Consider the following 21,261-nt stretch of genomic DNA (forward strand, 5'->3'; position numbering starts at 1 on the left):
TCTGCGGACAAACGTTGGCTCCCTCGGCCTGTAAAGTGAGATAAGTGCCGCAACCCCAGAGTCGTTCATGATTGGACTGAACTGTCAGAGATCCTTTACCTTTAAGTTCTACACAAAGTAGACCCATTGAAACAAATGGCCCGTGGTCATGCCCATTAATTTTAATGGGTCCGCTCTGAGTAGGATTTGTGTAGTATCAATAATTGCAGCATTACAGAATATGTGAAAACCTTAACAGGGACGTGCTTTGTATTCATGTTGGTGGCAGTCCTAGACTGTCATTGTGTAGGCAGAGGAGATGTTTATGGACAGCCAAGGGCTGGGAAGGAGAGCTCTAAAGTTAATGAAATTTGCAAAGGGAAGGGTTAAAGTAATAGAGTTGATTCCTTGTGAGGAAGCACAGACAATAAGGAAGGAATGAACTAGTTCAATCTTCTTCTTTGGCGATCACTCATAGCCAAGTAAGATTGTCTTCCATAAACACGGTTTTAACAGTGAGTCCTCAAGTGACTGTGGAGGCCAATTCTAGATCCACACATCCTTCCATACTGGGGACATAACGTTTCCAGGTGAGAGCTGATCATGATGAGGGTTTGCCAAACATGACTTCCTCTTAGCACATTTCTCCCTTTTGTCCTGAGTTTGAGTGCCTTCAAAGCCCATGACACCTTTGGTAAGGGCTGTTCTCCAATTGTCGGTGTTTATACTACATTTTTTAAAGATTTGCCTTGTGAGAGTTTTTGAACCTCTTTTGTTGACCACCAGCATTATGCTTTCCATTTTAAAGTTCAGAATAGAGTAGTTGCTTTGGAAGACGATAATCAGGCATCCACACAACATAACCAGTCCAACAAAACTGATGTTGAAGAATCATTGCTTCGACACCAGTGATCTTTGCTTCTTCCAGTACACTGGCATTAGTTCGCCTGTCTACACAGGTTGTAACCAGTCAAAAAAGGTTATTGAAAAGCTGAGCAACAGGTCCTCTACTCACCTCTAGAGAAATTGCTCAAATATTCTGTTGTGTGTGTGTTTTAAAAAGTAGGATATTCTTAACTTGGAAAAAAAGAAAAGGAAGGTGAAGAAGGAAAACATGGAAGGAGGATGTTTTGCTCACAAGATCATGCAAATGCTTTATAGAAAGTGATGAACAAAATGTGGCTATGTCTCACACCTGGTGTAAAAGCAGGTTAGGAGATCCACACTCTTTAGGATGTTCAATTTTGGTTTGCGATTCCAGATAATGCTACACACATTCAGTTGCAGTCCTGTAGGCTTCTTTTCTGGAGATACCATGCTTAATGTTGGGAACCAAGGACAGCAGCCATGACACTACTTTGTCCCCACAGTGTTCCTCTATCCACCGACTCTTAATGGTCCTTTGTTCATCAACTCATTTGCTGCTAGGAGCGTAATTTTTTTCCTGTCCCTAGAGTAGGTGAAAACGTCCCCCCTTTGCATATTCCAGCCAGCCTTTCTTGAAATCTCTTGACTAAACTTTATGCCCTCCCTGTTTCTCTTTCTCTCTTAGGCGTCCACACACATCTTTCATCTTTACCCCAGCTGCATGAAAGTTGAGACGTGTGTCTTTCAGCTGCGCTGCTCCATGAGTTAGCTGGTTCATACAAGAATACAGCACAACAGAACCATATGCCAGCTCATACTACTCTCTGAGCTCAGTGGTAGCACTGGAGGGGGAAAACTGGGACATTCCAGGATCAAATCAGAAGCTGGGTTGGATTCTGTAATTCAGGGAATGTCCTGGGCAAATTGGGACACTTGAAGGTCTATTGTATATTTCTTTCTGGAGCCATTTTTTAAAAAATCACTCAGGGTTTCTTAGTGCTTATTCCTCCAGTCTTCCCACCAGGCTCTCCCTGTGTCTAGGACTAAGAGGCCTGGGCCTAGCCCTAGACACTGGCCATTTTTCTTTCACAGACAATGCACCATTACCACCACCATCAACATTTATACCTTTGCATAAGATTCTTCTTATATAATGACTAGGTGGTGTTGAACCTTCCGTGACATCATAGCAGCTCAGTAAATGGATTGGCTGGGTGAGCTGCTCATGGGCAATAAGCAGCAAGAGTCAGTTATTAGCATTCATGGGGCGATCCGTTACCTTTCCAAAGGACTTTATGCACAAAAATGGCTTTATAATGGTCTCTACTTACAGTTTTCTTAACAGCCACTTAGGAACTCTAATGCAGCTTTGCATTTCCACAATAATAACACCCACTGCCTATTAAAAATTAAAAGTTGTACTTTAATTACTGGTTTTAACGTGTTTAATAATGATTTTTTAAAAAGGAAGAAATAAAAATAAGAATAAATCATGACTCAGGAGTGACTGGGATGGTGCTGCAGCTACTAATTAAAAGTAAAATATTCTCAGGCATGAAATTACCAGGGAAACTGGATTTCATTACTGCTTTAACTGCTTCCACTCAGAAGGCACAAAAATACATTGGTTGTTTAATTATTTAATTTAGATCTTCTTCTTTTGTACAACGACACAAACCAATCGTGGCCCAGCTGCACTGGCTGCCAATTAACTTCTGGGCCCAATTCAAAGTGCTGAGATTGACCTATAAAGCCTTTAACAACAACAACAACAACAACAACAACAACAACAACAACAACAACAACTTTTATTTGGTTTTTACAATGCAAAATTACAAAAAAATCAATTGCATATCCATATAAAGAGATTCCTTCGAATCTCAGGACTTCCCCCCACCACTTCCCTGGAGTCCCTTTTTAATCATTTAAAACTGCATCTTCACTAAACTCTAACTGTTATATTGTAGCCTTTTTAGACTTTACTGATTGGTTGGGTGAGCGTTGCTCCCAGACGGGAGGAAGGAAGTCAAATGACACCGAGGTTTGGTTCAGAGAAAGAGTTTATTCTGTTCTCCGGATAGCAGAAGGCACTTGCGTGGTCAGTCCACAGCAAGTCCAAAGAAATGAGAAATTTCATGCAGTATATATATCCTCCAGGCACCCTCTCCCCCCTTCCCCAGGAATCCAGCCTCGTACGTTCATACACGTAAGTTGACATCCATGAACATAAACAGATATTCCTGTACGTAAGTTGACATCCATGACCATAAATGGATGTTCCTGTTCCTGTACTCTTATCTTGGGGTTAGGAGGGACACTCAGCTGTAGGAGTTTCCCTTGACGCCATCTCTAGACCCTGTCTTGCAGAGTCTGTGCGTCAGTGTGTTAGGATATTTACAACCTTCAAGATAAGATAAGCACCAGCTCTGCCGTCCCGTCTCCACTTTGGAACTGACAAGGCCATCCATTATGCATCACGGACTGATAAAGGAGAGGGCTTTGTTTATACAGCTGAGTTCCTGTTATACATTGGCTCAAGTGCTCATATTAATGCTTTTTTAGCTAATGGACCCTTGGAGAAGGAAAAATGGGGATTTGGGGGCCCGTTTCAGACTGACTGCACAGTCAGGCTTTAGATTTGGGAAACCCATTCCTTCAATATCAATCCAAATTTTCCATGATAATTGTTACACTACAAGTGAAATCAATGCCAATGTTTCCATCTGCTTACAGTGGTATCTTAGATCAGTGTTCCCCAACCTTGGGCCTCCAGCTGTTTTTGGACTACAATTCCCATCATCCTTGACCACTGGTCTTGCTAGCGAGGGATGATGGGAGTTGTAGTCCAAAAACAGCTGGAGGCCCAAGGTTGGGGAACACTGTCTTAGATAACTTACGAATTTTCCCCATTGTTTTATAAAGTTTTTGTCCTCTTGTTTCCTGAATTTCCCTGTCAGCTTTGCCATTTCAGCATAGTCCATTCTTTGCCATTCTTCTCTGGTAGGGACTGTATCCTCTTTGGGCTAGTAGCATCTGGGCAGCTACCTGTCCAAATTCCTGGATTCTCTCCAACACTTTCGGTAAAGTATTCATATATAATTTTTTATTAGTTTTTTTTAAAACATATCATTTTCAACAATAATTAAACATACTTTTCATCTTATACAGTTTTTTTTGACTTCCAGCAATCACATCTGGAAATTTTCCAATCTATTCACTTAATATACATTTCTTACTTTCATTATTACATTTAAATCTCATAACTAATATCTCTATTCTTTCTCTACTTTTCAATGTTTCATATATTTCTCCTTACAAAACTTCTTGTAGTCTTACTAGCGTAATTTGTTGATTACAGTTGCTCTTCAAATAGTTCGTATATGTCAGGGGTTCAGGAGCAGAGGCACAGGAGAGGGAGGAAATGGAGAGCGAAGGGGAGGAGTCCGAAGGAAATGTCAGCGATGACAGCGATCCGAGGTCTCTGAGTCTGTCCAGTGAATCAGAGGATTCACAAAAAGGGGCTCCCATGGTCAGGGCAAGGGGAGTACCCAGGGGGGCACTTCAGGGAGAAGGGGCCAGAGGGGACTCAGAGAGCAGCAGCTGGAAATCTGGACCAGCGTCCACACCAGAGGGAAGTAGGGGGGAGGAGTCCCAGGCATCGGGATCAGGCGGCGCGCTACCAGCGGGAGAACATGAGGCAGGATTGACCACGCCTCCGTCAGGGAGCGAGGAAACGGTTAAGAGGAAGGTTAAACGCGCGCGCGCGCCAAGTTCAAATGTACAGGAAGGCGGCACAGTTGGCAGCCCGGGTAGGGAGCCAAGTCCTAAAGCCCGCCGAAGAGAGCGGGAGGAGTCAGGAGGGTCAACGTCTGCGTCAGAGGAGTCCAGGAGGGAGGAGACCCCGGGGGGCAGCAGGACCCAGAGGAGAAAGGAGAGAAGGGAGAGGTGGAGTAAGATTAGAGTCTTAAACTGGTGTACAGGGGGCGGAGATTCAGACGGAGCTTCGCCGGTCTAGACTCTAGACGTAGAGCTGGGGCGCTGAGGCTTGGAAATGGAAACTATTCTTCAATAAAGACTTTGATACTTTACTACCGGCTAGCGTTGGTCCTTTGTGAGCTGGGACCAGGAGCCAGCTCTGACAGTATATTTCTTCCAATCTTCTGTGAATCTCTGGTCCACAGGTTTCGAATCCTTCCTGTCATTTAATCTAATTCTGCGTAGTCCATTAATTTTGTCTGCCATTCTTCTTTCATCAGAATTTCTTCTTGCTTCCATTTCTGGGCTAACAATACTCTTGCTGCTGTTGTTGCTCCGGCCCTCCAGATGTTTGGGACTACAATTCCCATCATCCCTGATCACTGGTCCTGTTAGCTAGGGATGATGGGAATTGTAGTCCCAAACATCTGGAGGGCTGGAGTTTGCCTATGCCTGCCTTAATGGATCTCAACTCAAGAAGCATGGCTGCAGAAGTTTATTGTTCTATACTGCAAACTTCCAGGGCTTGAGGAAGACATTTTGATATCTGAGACAACTGATAACAGTTTCTGTCTCCCTTTTGTGGGATGTGATACACAAGTAGCAGTCAAGTACAACATTCCTTGTTTGCCTAGAGTGGACACGCAAAGGGGATGTTTGTTCCAGCCAGTCAAAAACTTCCTGTTTCCTCCTGGCTTGGAGCATCCTTCCTCTTGCATGTGACTAGAGGTGGGCGTGACCTTACCTGTCCAGGTGACAAAAGCACTAGGCATGCAGCCATCTCTCCCTCTTATTTGACTTCCTTTTTTTGATGGAGCAGCTTTTTTAGCCAGAGATGCTTTCAGCCAACAGAGGAAAAAGAGACTATCTCCATATGGGATAGACTCACATGTATCTGTAAGTAAGTCTGCCTTTGGGGATCCATCTGTGAACTGATGATGCTGTGAGTAAACTACTTTTACAGATCTTAAATAAGATAGTGGCGTGTTTATTCTTTTAAGAGGGAAATAAGAGATCTTGCCAGGAATCTATATTGAGAAGCTTAAACAAGCTTGCAACCAGCTACCCGCTGTGCGTTAAAAGGGGAATGTTTAAAACTCTGCTAAGTTATAGAATTTGCTAGCGCAAGTTAGGATGTTAATAAATAATATATTCTCTCCTACCTCCCTGAACATTCCCACACCTTTGCACTGCCAGCCTCCTCCTTGCTGGGTGATAAAATAAGAATAAGAATAATTCCTGCCAACCTAGCAGTTCGAAAGCACGTCAAAGTGCAAGTAGATAAATAGGTACCGCTCTGGCGGGAAGGTAAACGGCGTTTCTGTGCGCTGCTCTGGTTCGCCAGAAGCGGCTTAGTCATGCTGGCCACATGACCCGGAAGCTGTACGCCGGCTCCCTCGGCCAATAAAGCGAGATGAGCGCCGCAACCCCAGAGTCGGTCACAACTGGACCTAATGGTCAGGGGTCCCTTTACCTACCCCGCTCATCTGGCTCCAGTCCTCTGTCAGAGCCAGAGAAGTTTAGCGCTTGCACAGCCTTGTGAAATATGCTTTCTTTTATAGCTGTAGTGACGCGAATTTGCTTCTTCTTCTTCTTCTTCTTCTTCTTCTTCTTCTTCTTCTTCTTCTTCTTCTTCTTCTTCTTCTTCCTCCTCCTCCTCCTCCTCCTCCTCCTCCTCCGATACAACTTTACAATTTCCCATAGCCCCAGAGTATGGTGTGCTTCATCACATGGCAGAAAAGAGAGAACACCAGGCTTTTATATTTTCTTTCTTGTGCTAGTCTCTTCTTCTGTAGTTTTGGTAGATGGCTACAGCAGGCTGCAGATGTGAGCTTGGTGGAGCATCAAATGTTGTCTTTGTGAATTAGTATATGCCAGGTAATTAGTATATGCCAGGTAATATGGAGTATAACAGTCAAGAGATGCATGGCTTGTTGGACTATGGCTGGTGAGATCTGAGCAATCCGGATTCAAATCCCCACTCATACCTGAAACTCAGGAGGTGTCCTTGGGCCTGTCACTTTCCCTCTTCTGACCTAATTTAGCTCACCCCTGGATACCGTATTTTCTTGCTCTATAAGATGCACCAGACCACAAGACTGGTTTTTTGAGTAGGAAAACAAGAAAAAAATATTCTGAATCTCAGAAGCCAGAACAGCAAGAGGGATCACTGTGCAGTGAAAGCAGCAATCCCTCTTGCTGTTCTGGCTTCTGGGATAGCTGCACAGCCTGCATTCGCTCCATAAGACGCACACACATTTCCCCTTACTTTTTAGGAGGGAAAAAAATGAGTCTTATAGAGCAAAAAATACAGTATTTGTTTGTATCATCTTGAGCTCCTCAGTGAAAAGGCATTGTGGATGGGCAGACAGACAGACAGGCAGATTCAACCCACTAAGAAGGCGCTTCAGGTTAACTGGGCCAGCCAATTTAATTTGGTCAGTTATGGTGATGATGATTATATATATATATATATATATATATATATGTCTGATGTCAAGCACCATTTTATAATTAACATATTCATTATCTTAAAAGAGGTATTCCCTTCCATTAGAGAATGGTGAATCCTACATTTAAGATAATGTTTGTGTTGTGTTTAATCTAAAAGTGTAATATAAACACGTGTGTCACCCTTTTCTTTAGAACTATTCCCTCACATGGAAATGTGTACATTTAAACTGTTAATTAATTAATGCAACTTATCAGCAATTGCATTAGGCTGCCCTAATTCCTCCCTCTCCTCCTCCATGAAATCATATCAGGTCTGTTTTCCCTGTCTGTATTAAACTGGCTCATCCAGATTTCTAGTTGATCTGTTGCTTTTGTCTTGGAAAACTTGCTCCGTACCACTGAATCGGAAAACCGCTTGGCTCAGTGTTTTCCAGGGGCTTCTTGTTGTTACAGTAGTCTCTCTTGTTGTTTCTGTAGTCATTGGAATTACTGCACAGCTGATCTAAGCTCACTTTATTTTGACAGGTTGCTTAAAAAACCTGCAAGAGCTCAATGTGAGTTTTAATCGCTTGAAGGCTGTCCCTCCAGAACTGGGAGACTGTGAGAACCTGCAAAGACTTGATTTGTCTGGAAATCTAGAACTAGCGGAGCTCCCGTTTGAAGTAAGATTTTTGACCTCAATTTGGTAATCAATTTGGGTGGTGAGATGATGATGATGATGATGATGATTATATTTTAAAAACCCATGTGACAAAATTGACTTTCGCAAGTGTAGTTCACGGCACAAAAGTGTTTCAATGGCAGTTTTAGAATCCATAAAACTGAAAATCCTTGTTGCTGGAAAAGTAGGCCAGAGCAGATGAGTGTCTGTTTTATATATGACTATGTTACGGCTCTCATTGCGCTAGTGAAAAGGAGAGCAAAATCATGCCAGGAGGTACTTTGTACTGAGCTAATAATAGTGTACTGGGTGTCTGCCAAGAAAAACAAAATTATGCAGACAGCTGGATGCATGCAATCTACTACTACTTAGGCGTGGCCCATTAAAAGCACATGGCCAGCTTCCAAGGCTGCCATCCACAGCAAAACCAAAAATATTTGGCAGAGGTTCAGTTACATACATTTATATCTGTGGTCCAGCGAAGATCGTTCTACAAATTACGGAGACATCTCACCATGGAACATTCAGCTCTGTGACAAGATTAGGTGTGCAGGCTTAATAGAAGGCGAAGGGATTCATCCTTGTCTGGTCACATCCATGGGGGAGTGTAGAATACTCAGGAATAGAAAGGATTTGCATGTAGAGAGGCCTTCAGCACCAATCAGGAGAGGCAGGACTGAACCATATGGACCGAACAGTTTGATTTTCTGCAAGGAAGATACATGCATCAGAAAGAAGTTAAAGTCCTGAACAGAGAAGAGTGGCAGATTAAATTGATGAATTATGCCGAAATGGCAAAAATGACCGGAAGAAACAGAAATCAATAAGGAATGAGGAAAATTTATAATCTATTTTAAAAATAATTGTGAACACTTAAAAGCGTTAGCAGGATTGGAATAAAACTTGTAGTTTAATAGCGAATTTTTGGATATAATGGAGATTTAGTAATAAATAAATAATAAATTTTTATTTATACCCCACCCTTCCCGGTTCAGAAAACCGGTCTCAGGGCGGCTAACAACAAATTTAAAACACTTAATTGATGCAACAAAAAACAGCATGTAAAAGATTTGGATTATTATAAAAGATGCAGGAGGCAATGATTAAGAATAGGACCCACAAAGAGGAGGAGGGAAGTCCTGGAGATTCTTTGGAATCTTGTTTTTATGATATATGTTGGATATGTGATTGTAAAATCTTAAAATTGAAAAACCAAATAAATAAATTTGTAGATAGATGCATCCATCTATACATGTAGAGTAAAAGTAGATGCGAAATCAGAGATATCAGATTTGCCAATCTCCAACATCTCACTTGGTATATGCTTTATTTGTGTACAATATATGTAATACATTGGAAATTTGTTTAAAGACTGACACCTTAAATAGCCTTCTTAATACAGTATATTACGAAAATTTGCTGCGGAATAACTGGTATTTTAGACTTACTTTGACACATAGCTATTTGCCGGTTGGGGAATTCATTTTGTCAAAAGCTCCTTGATTTAATGCGAACAGTTTTTAGTTGCCAAGCATGTGGCTGCAAGCAAGTAAGATTTTAAGGAATGTGTTTGCAGTCACTGCAATTACCCTTGGAACAGTGCCAGGTGAGTCTAACAAACGTAGAAGGCAGCAGCAGCAGCAGCAGCAACAAAATTGCCATGCTGCTTCCTATTTCCACAGGGAACGCAACACACATTTTCCAAGGGTGCTGAAGCAATGGTCTGTCTAAAACAGAGCCAACATTGCAGAATGCCTTCTTATGAATCAAGACTGCGGGAATCAGTGCATTAATTCCTAGAAAAACAGCATTTGCCCTATAAGGGCAGTTCAAAAATTCACCCTAGCATACAATTCTAAGCACACATCAACTAGGTGTAACAAGAGGTATATCTTGGCTCCCTTGAACCCTTGGTAAGGAGTTGTATTGGTGCCTCTTGCATTGCAGAGGGTTGGACTAGTTGAACCTTGGTTTCCCTGCCAACTCCACAATTCTATGATGCTAGGAGGTATGAGAGAAAGTCAATCCTGGCATTATGTGTACTTAATTTATCTGGGTTTGCATTTCTGTATGACATTTCCTTTGGAGAGAATGTAGTTCCATCTTTGTTGAACTCGTCTTCCCATTGCTCCCACAAAGAGGGAAGGCAGGGTCACATAAACCATCTGCCAAATATTTTCACTTGGCCCTGCAATGTTTGCCAAACGTCTGTCAATCTAAGGAAAGGAGCAGCTGTGTTCTTTTTCTGGGGGAAGGGCGTGGTTTTGGGGTGGGGGAGGGGCCGATATTGGCATAGCATATAATTCCCAATATTAGCAGGAGGGTGTGGAAATGGAAAGGGCAGGTGGTGAGGTGTCAGTTGTCAGAGGAGATTTGTGGAAGCATTAGCACTGTGTGAGCTTCTATAAATGTTTGGGAGAGGCTAGGGCAGGCAACCTAAGGCCTGAGGGCCGGATGTGGCCCAATCGCCTTTTCAATCCGGCCCACGGACAGTCTGGGAATCAGCGTGTTTTGACATGAGTAGAATGTGTCCTTTTATTTGAAATGCATCTCTGGGTTATTTGTGGGGCCTGCCTACATGTATGGCTCTGCTTTCCCTTGGACCACATTAGTGAGGCTTAGAGAGGCGTCTTGGTTTCTGGGCAACCCAGGACTGCCCAGGCTTGCGCCCCAGAGAGGTCACTTCGGTGCTGCTAACACAGCAGTTTGACTTCAGCCCCATAATAATAACAAGATTGAGGTTGAATCCTGACAAGACAGAAGTACTGTTTTGGGAGGACAGGAGGCGGGCAGGTGTGGAGGATTCCCTGGTCCTGAACAGGGTAACTGTGCCCCTGAAGGACCAGGTGCGCAGCCTGGGAGTCATTTTGGACTCACAGCTGTCCATGGAGGCACAGGTCAAAATCTGTGTCAATATCAACAAAGGCAAATGGAAACGAAAAATATATTTAGAAAAAGTCTGCTCAGTGCTTGTGAAGATTTATTGGACGGATTGTCTCCCTGGCCCCATTCTTTGGGGGCTGTCAAGGAGCAGCTCTAGTTACGCATATCTGTGGGGGAAACTGTGCCACCCGCATAAAAGAATTCTATTCCAGCCAGGAATCTGCTTACTTAACAATGAGATTATTTCTTCTTCTTGCCAATAAATGTCAGACTTTGGCTAGTATCTTTCAGAGGGTTTCTTTCAGTCCCAACAACCATACAAGTTATAAAAGTTGGATTGAAAGTTCATCATCACGTGTTATATTCAAAAGACACAATGCTGCTTTATGGCAAACCGGATCTGCTATTAGCTGAAGAATAAAAAAAAGGTAGCTTTCCCAGTTGTGAATATATGATTCAGTAATGCTACATGTAAGCAATTGCCATTCTGCTACACCAGCATCCATCAAATAGGCAGATAACATCTCCAACGTATCAGTCATTGAAATGTTGCTGCTATAATAGCACATTGCCAAAGATCAGTGTCTTTTAGCTATGCCTTAGCATTTACCTCCCATCGTTTCGCTTGACATTTATTTAGCATCTGCCATTGCTATCCTATTCCAGGGTTCCATTTTACTGATATTATCTTTGAAAATGTTCTCAATATTTTCCACCCTGAAGTGAACAATCACTGATTTTTCCCCCTCTGAGGGGAGAAAGCAGCTAACTAGTGTTTTATAGTTTGCAACATAACTGTATCTTTTTGGGGTAAAGTGTGTGTGGGGGGGGGGGTTATATTTCTCAAATATGAATGTTTGCAAATAAAATTACCTCTGTAAGAACTTCTTGCTTTATGTTTCAGAAGGGTTTTCTTTTTTTTAATGGCAGTTTATGTCAAACGAACCAACAGCTTACATTGCAGTAGTTCCTACTTACATCAAAATATTGTTCTTCTTCTAGTTGTTGTTTAGCAGTCTGGTTCACTGGGAAAACAATTCTGTATTAGCTGGTTCTGCAGCCTGCAGAAAGGACACTGGGAAAAAGCAGCAAATTAAGGGCAGACAAACAAAATTATTGGCAGGCCCTGACATCTAATGCTTCATGGGTGGGCGAAAATCATTCTTGCTTACTTTGTCTGCTACATTTATTTGCATGTTTAGACCTTTAACCTTCCCCTTAAATAAATTCAGACAAGACTCAAATTTTGGTTTGGTTTTTGGCAGAATCTAGGCCACAACTTTATTGATTACAGCAAGTGAGCGGATGCATAGGCTCTGGTTTGACTAGCTCCCTGCACCCTTGCAGGTAGCGCTGACCCAGGGCACCAGCATAGGTCAGCCAAGGGTGAACACCTGGATAGGCGGAAAGCCAGGGTCAGGCTAGTCCACCACCCAGAAGTCCCCCTGGACTCAGGCACAGGCACAACCCCCTCTCGGGGTTGACCAAACCATTGAATCCCTGGATTCCTTTAATGGAATACCCTTCACATAGGGATGGCAAGAGTGTTCCCCCATTCCTATCACCTGAACCAGAGCCTATCCGCAACCTTACAAGTTTTGATGATTTGCTACGTGACAGGTGAAACCCAAATGACACCAGCCAATCAGCCAACTGGGGGAAATTCCTGCCGTGCCCCTGTCCCAACAACCGACAACACACGACGGCATAGCAAGGTCAGGTGCAAGCCCTAAATACAGGAAGAGGTGGGTGGGTTTTCCGATGCACTGGCCCAAAGAGGAAGCTCAGGGTCACATGCATGGGCATATATAGGTCCCTCAATCCGTTTGGCTAGCGCCCCATTGGCCTAATTAAACCCAGCATCAAGGGACCTACCAATAGGGTGTTGTGGCTTACCAATTGTACCCACCTACAACACAGGGTTTGGTTGTCAGGTCGCACCGCAACACATGCCCTCTTTGAGGGAGGACACAATTTATGTATTACTAGGGTATCCATGGTTGATCTGTGTCCTTTAAATTTGCAGAGCAAATATGCATACCCAGGAAGGAGCACTTAATAGTTAAGGCACAACAAATCTATGTTGAGTGGTTCTTAGTACACACTTTTACTTAAGAGCATAAGGCGTGCTTTGTTGAATTAGACCAGTGTTCCTTTAATCCAGCATTCTTTGCAAGAAACAGCCTTTGCTACATGATCCACAGCTGCCTATCGCCTGCTAATCCCTGATTTAAACCTTGTGTCGGCTGTTTATCAGTGGCTTTCCTCGCAGGCTCTGTCTAAGAGTGCTGGACGCAAGGATAATTCACTCATATAAAAATGTGTCTGTGCCCTACTTGGGGCCAGCTCGGTCATTACAGGCCCAGATGGAATTGTCCAAAAATTGTTACCCTGAGCCAGCACTCCACGTAATGGCTTTAAACAGTTCAAAGCCACTTTCCACCTTTTTCTACCTAATTGGGAAGATTCACTTTAAGCCAGCACTGCAAAGTCTTGCCAGCTTTTGGTACCGGCATGGAGAATCTCTGTGCAATCATGTCAAACAATGAGGGAAATGGCTTTCAAATATTTCAGCCTCTGTGTGGAGAGAAGCTTGTTGTTTGCTTGGATTCTAGCTATCATTTAGCCTGAATTGGCTTTTTTGGTTGTTATTTCTGTTATAATTCTAGTTTTATCAAAATATCATTGCCAACCCATTGAAAACATTATTGTCAATCTATTGCAATTTCAATATTTTCTGTGTTATCCTCCTACTTCCCCCTGCCAGCACCAGTCTTTCTAGTTTTGACTGACAAAAGGCATTTGTGGGGAACTGAGATTTTACTTAGAAGTTCCTCCATGCTATCTCTGCCCTGAAATGCTTCCTGCTCTGTGCAGCGTGGCCTAAGCAATGACTTGCCCCCTAATTAGTCAATTCCTGCTCTGCACAATCAGGGATTCTACTGCCGCTTTATTCAACTCCCCCCACATTTTTTTTTTTAAAAAAATATGAAATAGCAATATTGCACACACACAAAAAAATGAGAGAAAATTAGCAGTTAACCTTCTCTACTCAGAAAACAGGAACAGAGCTGATTCATCATTAGCACCATGCCATACCATGCTGATCAGGAAGCAATTGGAACCAGAAACTGCAAGGAAACTGCTTTTACAGTAGACCCGCAATGTACTCTGGGGCACAGGTGAATTTAGGGGAACATGACTGGTTTGGTTACAGTAGGTGCAGCGCCTCAGGGACATCACAACTATTATTTAGAATGGAACATGAGAGGCAGGGGCAAATTCTGGCATTGCACAGGGCGCTGCTGAAATTTGAGACCTTTGCACCCGCCACTGGTGGGGGTTACATTCCGGAGATCATGCCTAAAGCCAAAATCATGTCTCGTTAAAACCCGTTGGGTTTAAGGGCAGGTGGGACTGCAGAAGTCATAGAATCATAGAATCATAGAGTTGGAAGAGACCACAAGGGCCATCAAGTCCAACCCCCTGCCAAGCAGGAAACACCATCAGAGCACTCCTGACATATGGTTGTCAAGCCTCTGCTTAAAGACCTCCAAAGAAGGAGACTCCACCACACTCCTTGGCAGCAAATTCCACCGTCGAACAGCTCTTACTGTCAGGAAGTTCTTCCTAATGTTTAGGTGGAATCTTCTTTCTTGTAGTTTGGATCCATTTCTCCGTGTCCGCTTCTCTGGAGCTGCAGAAAACAACCTTTCTCCCTCCTCTATGTGACATCCTTTTATATATTTTCCCCGGAACTCCATCCCCTTTCTGCCCCTTAATTTTTTATATTTTTGCCACATACATAAATCTGAATGTGCACAAGCTAAATGCACGTAAGTTGTGGTCTTACTGTAATTTATATTGCTGGGGAACTTTTGTGGAGCTTTAGCATCAGTTGTGACAGGGTGGGCATGTCTAGGATCTGGGGAGCCATCTAATCCCACAAAATCTTGCTAAGAGGAAGGACCATACTGTTACATGGCTCCAATGAAAATCCTCCCCCGAGTTCTATGATTTAAATACAAACAATAACAGGGTCACTTATGTACTAAGCTTGGATCCTAGAGCAATAGGCATAGCTGTCAACTTTTCCCTTTTCTTGCAAGGAATCCTATTCAGAATAAGGGAATTTCCCTTAAAAAAAGGGAAAAGTTGACAGCTATGACAATAGGCAAGTAGGATCCTAGAATGCAGCAACTGATTGGCCTGCAGGAAAAGACCAATCAGGCTCCAGGAGGGAAGCAGAATCAACCAATCAGATGGGACTCATTGTGTAAATAATGCATATAAAAGCCTGAGGTTTGGGGGGAAATTCAATCATTGTTTTACAGGCTGCAATAAAGAGCATGAAATCACTACAGGACTCCGAGTATATTTCACTTATATTTCAAAATTAACAATTCCAGTTCAACATTACGTTAGCGCAACTGAACGTTTCCTGCTCAGCTTTTGTCAAGGGCAGATATTTAAACATCCCCAGAAACATTGCACATGAATGTGCCGGACACAGTAGAGCATATTCTTTTCTACTGCGCATTGTACAACCAGCTACGCAAATGTGCGCTATCCCCTTTTTTGGATAGTGCATGGCACAATGAAAATATCAGATTCTATCTGTCTGACATTAACCTGGAAGTAACCTCAAGGGTGGCTGAGTTTTTGTCAATAGTTTCTCTTAGAGTGGTGATTGGCACCATTTAGCGAGAAGAAGCTCCAGTGAAAATCCACATTATTACATATTTTAACATGGCTGTTTATTTGGATATATATATTAAAATTTTATATCTGGATGTTTTATGATGGTCTGTACTTGCAATGCCTAATAAAGGTTTGGCGAAGTAAGTATTATTACATAGTGCCTTTCTTCAGATTGACATTACATTACATACGGTATATTACATACAAAACATACATCACATATCTCACCTTCACCACCCCTTCCACATACCTACCAACAAAGACCACAACATACTGTGGTTTTTGACTTCCAACCAGTCTCATTGTGTAATTTTTGTCAATCTTTAATCTATGCACATTTCATATTGCTTATTATGTTTATCCTTTATGATCATTACTTCCTTGCTCTTGTCTAACTTTTCTCTTCCTCTCAACAACAAAGTTGTTGCTGTTTTTTTGTGTTGAACATATGCTATATGATAATTTATGGACCTAATACTGTAGATCTCTAAAGCCATTTGCACATAACAAAATATGTATTTTATCAAAGTAATTGTTGAACTAAACACAATTAAGAAGAAGTATATTAATAGTGAAATACAATTCAGAAGTATATTAATAGTGAAATAATTATTAAGTTCTAACTTAAAATGATTGGGAGCCCATTACTTACATCATAGGAGCCTATACAACACAAAACACTGTTGCTGTATGTAGGTTTTATTTCATTTGTTTTTTTATCTTATATTTTGGAAATGTACATCCAGTTTTTTCCCTTTAAATTTTTTTGGGCCCCCAAGAGAGTGGGGCCCTAAGCTATAGCTTGTTTAGCTTATACGTAAATTTGGCACTGGGCTGGAGGAGGACTGGCCTGGTGGTGGCAGCCTTGAGGATGGTGGATGGGTGGGCGGGCGATCTGCTGCCTCTCCTGATCTACTGATCTTGGATCATGGTTTGGCTAGCCCCGTGCAGGTTTCAGCTTGTTGGAATATGGCACACGAGTTGAATTTAATTGACTATATAGCTTTGTTTCGGAGAGGTAGCCAAGAACTAAAATGATCACAGACCTCTGCATTCTGACATGCCACGAAATGGGCAGTTCACACTAAAACTACAAGCAGATGACCTTATCAGCGGATCCTTTTCAATGACAAAAAATAAATAAAGCAGAACTGAAAACACACCCATTAATCAAACAACTCTTTCCGTTCAGGGACGTGGCGTCCTTTTCTCTCAGCCAAAACTTTCACTGCCAGAGAGTTGGGAAGCAAAGCAACGGGGGTCTTCTGGAATGTTGCACAGGCTATATTTTAAAGCAGAATGATTAAGATAAGCAGAAATATAGGTCGTTTGTCAAATAAAGATGACAATTTTGATTAAAAATGAGGACAGCAGTAATGGTGGCTGGGTAGTTTGACTGTCAAATGTGGTATAAAATGAAGCTTCCACAAAGCTTGCATTATAACTGATTCAGAGCTGGATAACAAAGTGCTTAAAAGGGGGGAAATATAGAGGTGGCAAAATAAACTGCTGAGGTAAAACTGATAAGCTTGGTGCACTTGTTTAAAAATAAAATGTTACCGAAGGTGCAAAAACCCATCATTCTTCTAAGGGAAATAAAATGTACATGACTTCCTTTATTAAATATACTATTCAGCTGCCATAATTTCCTCTGTGTCCCATACCTCAGGGAATTGTTGTTAGCATTTCAGGGAGGGGAAAAAAATGAAATAAAAACTTTGCTTGGCTTCCATGCCGTATAGAAGCCAGACACAGTTTGTTAAATATAGCCCTACATGAAAGAGCCCAAAGGAGCTGTTCTTTACACAGTATAATCAGAACCCCATATAAATTCTGAGGCACAACTAACCCAAGTTTCTCCTCTTCTGTGTTAGTCCATTTCTTCATATTTCTTTGTCACATTCCATTTCCAAGGGATTATGAAGTAGAAGGGAGGCACTCTTTGTGATATACAACTAAGAAAATTGGGAAAACCAAGCAGCCCACAGTAGGTGTGTATATATGCATCCCCCCCCAAGTCAGACCATTGGTTGTTGTTGTTGTTGTTTAGTCGTTTAGTCGTGTCCGACTCTTCGTGACCCCATGGACCAGAGCACACCAGGCACTCCTGTCTTTCACTGCCTCCCGCAGTTTGGTCAAACTCATGCTGGTAGCTTCAATAACACTGTCCAACCATCTCGTCCTCTGTCATCCCCTTCTCCTTGTGTCCTCCATCTTTCCCAGCATCAGGGTCTTTTCCAGGGAGTCCTCTCTTCTCATGAGGTGGCCAAAGTATTGGAGCCTCAGCTTCAGGATCTGTCCTTCCAGTGAGCACTCAGGGCTGATTACCTTCAGAATGGATAGGTTTGATCTTCTTGCAGTCCATGGGACTCTCAAGAGTCTCCTCCAGCACCATAATTATCAATTATTATCAATAGTATTATCAATAGTATTATCAATACAGAGTGTCAAATACTCCAGGATTTCAGATGGGGGGCACATTGCCTGCCTTCCCTGAAGATGCCAGGTATTGAACCATGAGCCTTCTGTACATCACTCAAGAGTTATAAAACTAAAAACTTAAGACTAAAGACTTATATTCAAGTTAGTCTTCTGTGTGTTCAGTTGGATACATTAACATATGGGAACTGGATAAAGATGGTACCAGAAAGAAGCAAATAGCTTTCTCCCCGCAGTGCAGAACTTATCATACAAACTGGATGACCTATGTTGGTCCCCAAAATCTCATTTGCAATGTTGTTTCTAGGTTTGGCAGTCCCTTGGGCAACGTGCCCTAAGTGCACCTCTCCCTTTGGGTCCAATCCACACAACTGTTGAGAATTCTGTTCCACCTTAAGGAACAGATGTGTGGATTTGTTGCATGTCACATGTCTGTTTACACTGTTTACACTCCAGGCACAGTATGCTAGGAACTTCTGTTTGTGTATGGCTTTTGCTTTTGCGGTTTTCTCCGAGACGACATGAGAGAGAGACGACATGTTTCTTTGTTCTGATTTATGTTTAATAAATCTGTAGCTGTAGCATGACTTACGCCTCAGGCCTACTTCTGTGTGTGCAGTACACTCTGCTAATTGTGTGCCCTGGCTTTTGAAGTTCGGGTCGCTGATTTACGTCGGAGCACGGGCCGATGGATGGAGACGTCCAAGCTGGGCTCGCCAGCTGGCCTGCATGTCGACAACAACCACTTGGAGATGCCAAGGAAGGATTCTAGTTTGTCACTGCTGATATGCTGGAGGGGACAGGTGATCTTGCAACAGCAAAGATGTTGAGGAGCAGGGGAGGAGGCTCTGGAGACTGGCTTGGACCCACAGAAGGCGTACCCAAGGAATCCTGGCCTTGCTCATGTGCCCTATGAGTAAAAAGTTAGGGGGTGACATCTGACTTCAAGTAAGTTAGCAAAAATGTATAAGACAGGTACAAATATCTATTGGAGATGTAAAGAGAAGGAAGTCATCTTTTATCATATGTGGTGGTCTTGTAAGGTAATAAAAGCATTCTGGGAAATGATATATCATGAGATGAAAAAAATGTTTAAATTAACATTTGCAAAAAAACAACAAAAAAACCCAGAGGCTTTTTTATTAGGAATTATAGGTGCAGATATTCCAAGGGAGCAAAAAAGACTTTTTATGTATGTGATGACAGCCGCCTGGATGTTACTAGCCCAGAGATGGAAAGAAGATAAAGTCCCTACCGAGGAGAATGGCAAATTAAATTGTTGGACTATGCTGAAATGGCGAAACTGACCAGAAAGCTCAGGGACCAAGAAGACTGAAACTTTAACAAAGAATGGGGGGAAATTTACCTTAGAGACCACTATAAGCGGGATTGCAATAGCACTTGTAATGTACCAAGTATTATGGAGATAATGGAATTATATAAAGTATGAATAACTGAAAAAAGATGCAATAGAAAACGTTAATAATAGGACCCATGGAGGGGAAGGTGAGAAGTCCAGAGATGCAGAGGAATCTTCAAATGTGGATGTATATGGTTGTTTTGTTATAATGCTATACTTGTAAAATCAAATAAAAATTATTATTATATATATATATATATATATATATATATATATATATATATATTTAAAAGGGTGTAGCAAAAGTCCAGCATCATCTAAAGCCATTGAACTGCTCAGAGGAAGCTCAGAGGGAGGGGAATATGGACCTTAAGGCCACCCGTCCTTCAGAACGACAAAGGAAAAATGCAATATAAGAATGCTACTGGTTTTGGAACAAAGTATGCCCCACTTTGGGCAAAAGATTCCTGCAATGCAAAAGGTTGAACTAGAAGATCCTTGTGGTCCATTCTAACTCTCCAATTCTATGCCATTCCAACAATCTTCCCCTTCTTCTCATACCTATTTGTATTTCATTTCCCAGCACTAACTGACAAGCTGTTGTAGTGCATTCCATGTTGCTAATCAAGAAAACCTCAGACTTGAGGTGAAGTTGCTTATAGAAATGCTGTCTTTGGCACCCAAATAACTGCATGCTCTGCAACAGAGATCACTTAAAAGGGGTAGAAGAACAGCATAGAAATACATTGGGAAGCAAGAAAAGATTTTGAATACCAGAGAGAAAGAAACAGGAACAAGCACCCATACAGTGGTTGTGAACGTGATCGGTGCGGGATACACGTTTGCAACCCACAGCATTCGCAACCCGCAGTGCCGTGTCTGCGCACACACGGGTCGCAATTTGGCACTTATGCGCAAAGCGCGATTTAGTGCTTCTGCGCATGCGCAAAGCACCGAAACTCGGAAGTAACCCATTCCGGTACTTCCGGGTACGGCGTGGTGCACAACCCGAAAATGTGCAACCTGAAGCGTCTGTAACCTGAGGTATGACTGTACTTACAGATCCCCTTTTGATGGGAGGTTTTGCTTCTGCACATGAGTCTGGAAAACCGCTCTGAGCTGAAGCATTCCTTCCTCACCCACCCTAGAATGTTCAGTTCACATTGAGTTCATGAAACATCGTACCCTGACCTGTTCTTAATGCATGGTTGACCACATCTATGAATGCGATAGTTGTGCCCGTTTAAGTTTTGCTATATCAATCACTAGTAATAGTGTAATAAGGAGGTTTTCATACCTGTCCAATTCTGTGTTCCCTTTCCCAACCTTTAATATTTTGATGATTAATGCCTATATGCAACCCTTGCATATGATTTGTGTTAACCAATCAGCAACAAGCACATATGTGGCAATGCTGTAATATTCAATAAAAGGGACTCTCTGAGGCATGCTCGAGAGATGCCTCCCATATGACACTTGTCACTCGTCTGTCGTTTATTTCAACCCAACACCCTTTATTGTGGTGGCACTGTGTTCCAGTGATTCTGCTCCCACCTCTGGGACTATTCCAGAAAACAGCTATTGTGGGAGAGGGACACTAGCATCAGACTAGCACCACCAGAATTTCAATTTCCAATCCATAAATCTCAGCCATAAAGCTTACAGGGTGACAAAGCTTATTTCTCTCTTCCAGGCTAACCTGCCTCATGGGGTTGTGATGACAAAAAAGGGGGAGGAGAACCCTGAGTAATCATTCAGACCAATCAGTCAATTATCCATTATATTTCCCATGTACACCCTGTCTATTTAGTGAGTGCCTTATTAGTCATGAAATATTATTCACATCGTTACACCTTCATATTCACATTACATAATTTTTTTGCAGTCTAGCAGTTGGCCTAGGATGCTGAAATACTTGGCAGCTTCTGAAGGACATCATGAC

At 42.3% G+C, this 21,261-nt stretch overlaps 2 protein-coding genes across 3 annotated transcripts in view; one reads left to right on the forward strand and one right to left on the reverse strand.

Annotated features, from left to right (window-relative positions):
* LOC310660034 (cryptic protein-like) overlaps window positions 1–21,261 on the reverse strand; it is a 266,083-nt gene that overhangs the window by 82,911 nt on the left and 161,911 nt on the right. The window lies entirely within an intron of this gene.
* The window catches only part of LRRC2 (leucine rich repeat containing 2), a 78,596-nt gene that overhangs the window by 38,918 nt on the left and 18,417 nt on the right, over window positions 1–21,261 (forward strand). Inside the window, exon 5 of the mRNA XM_083404262.1 lies at window positions 7,801–7,937. Coding sequence (XP_083260388.1) covers window positions 7,801–7,937 — 137 coding nt within the window. The remainder of the gene's footprint in view (window positions 1–7,800; window positions 7,938–21,261) is intronic.

This window comes from Podarcis tiliguerta (assembly GCF_965153285.1).
Source record: "Podarcis tiliguerta genome assembly, chromosome: 11".
Taxonomy (NCBI): Eukaryota; Metazoa; Chordata; class Lepidosauria; order Squamata; family Lacertidae; genus Podarcis; species Podarcis tiliguerta.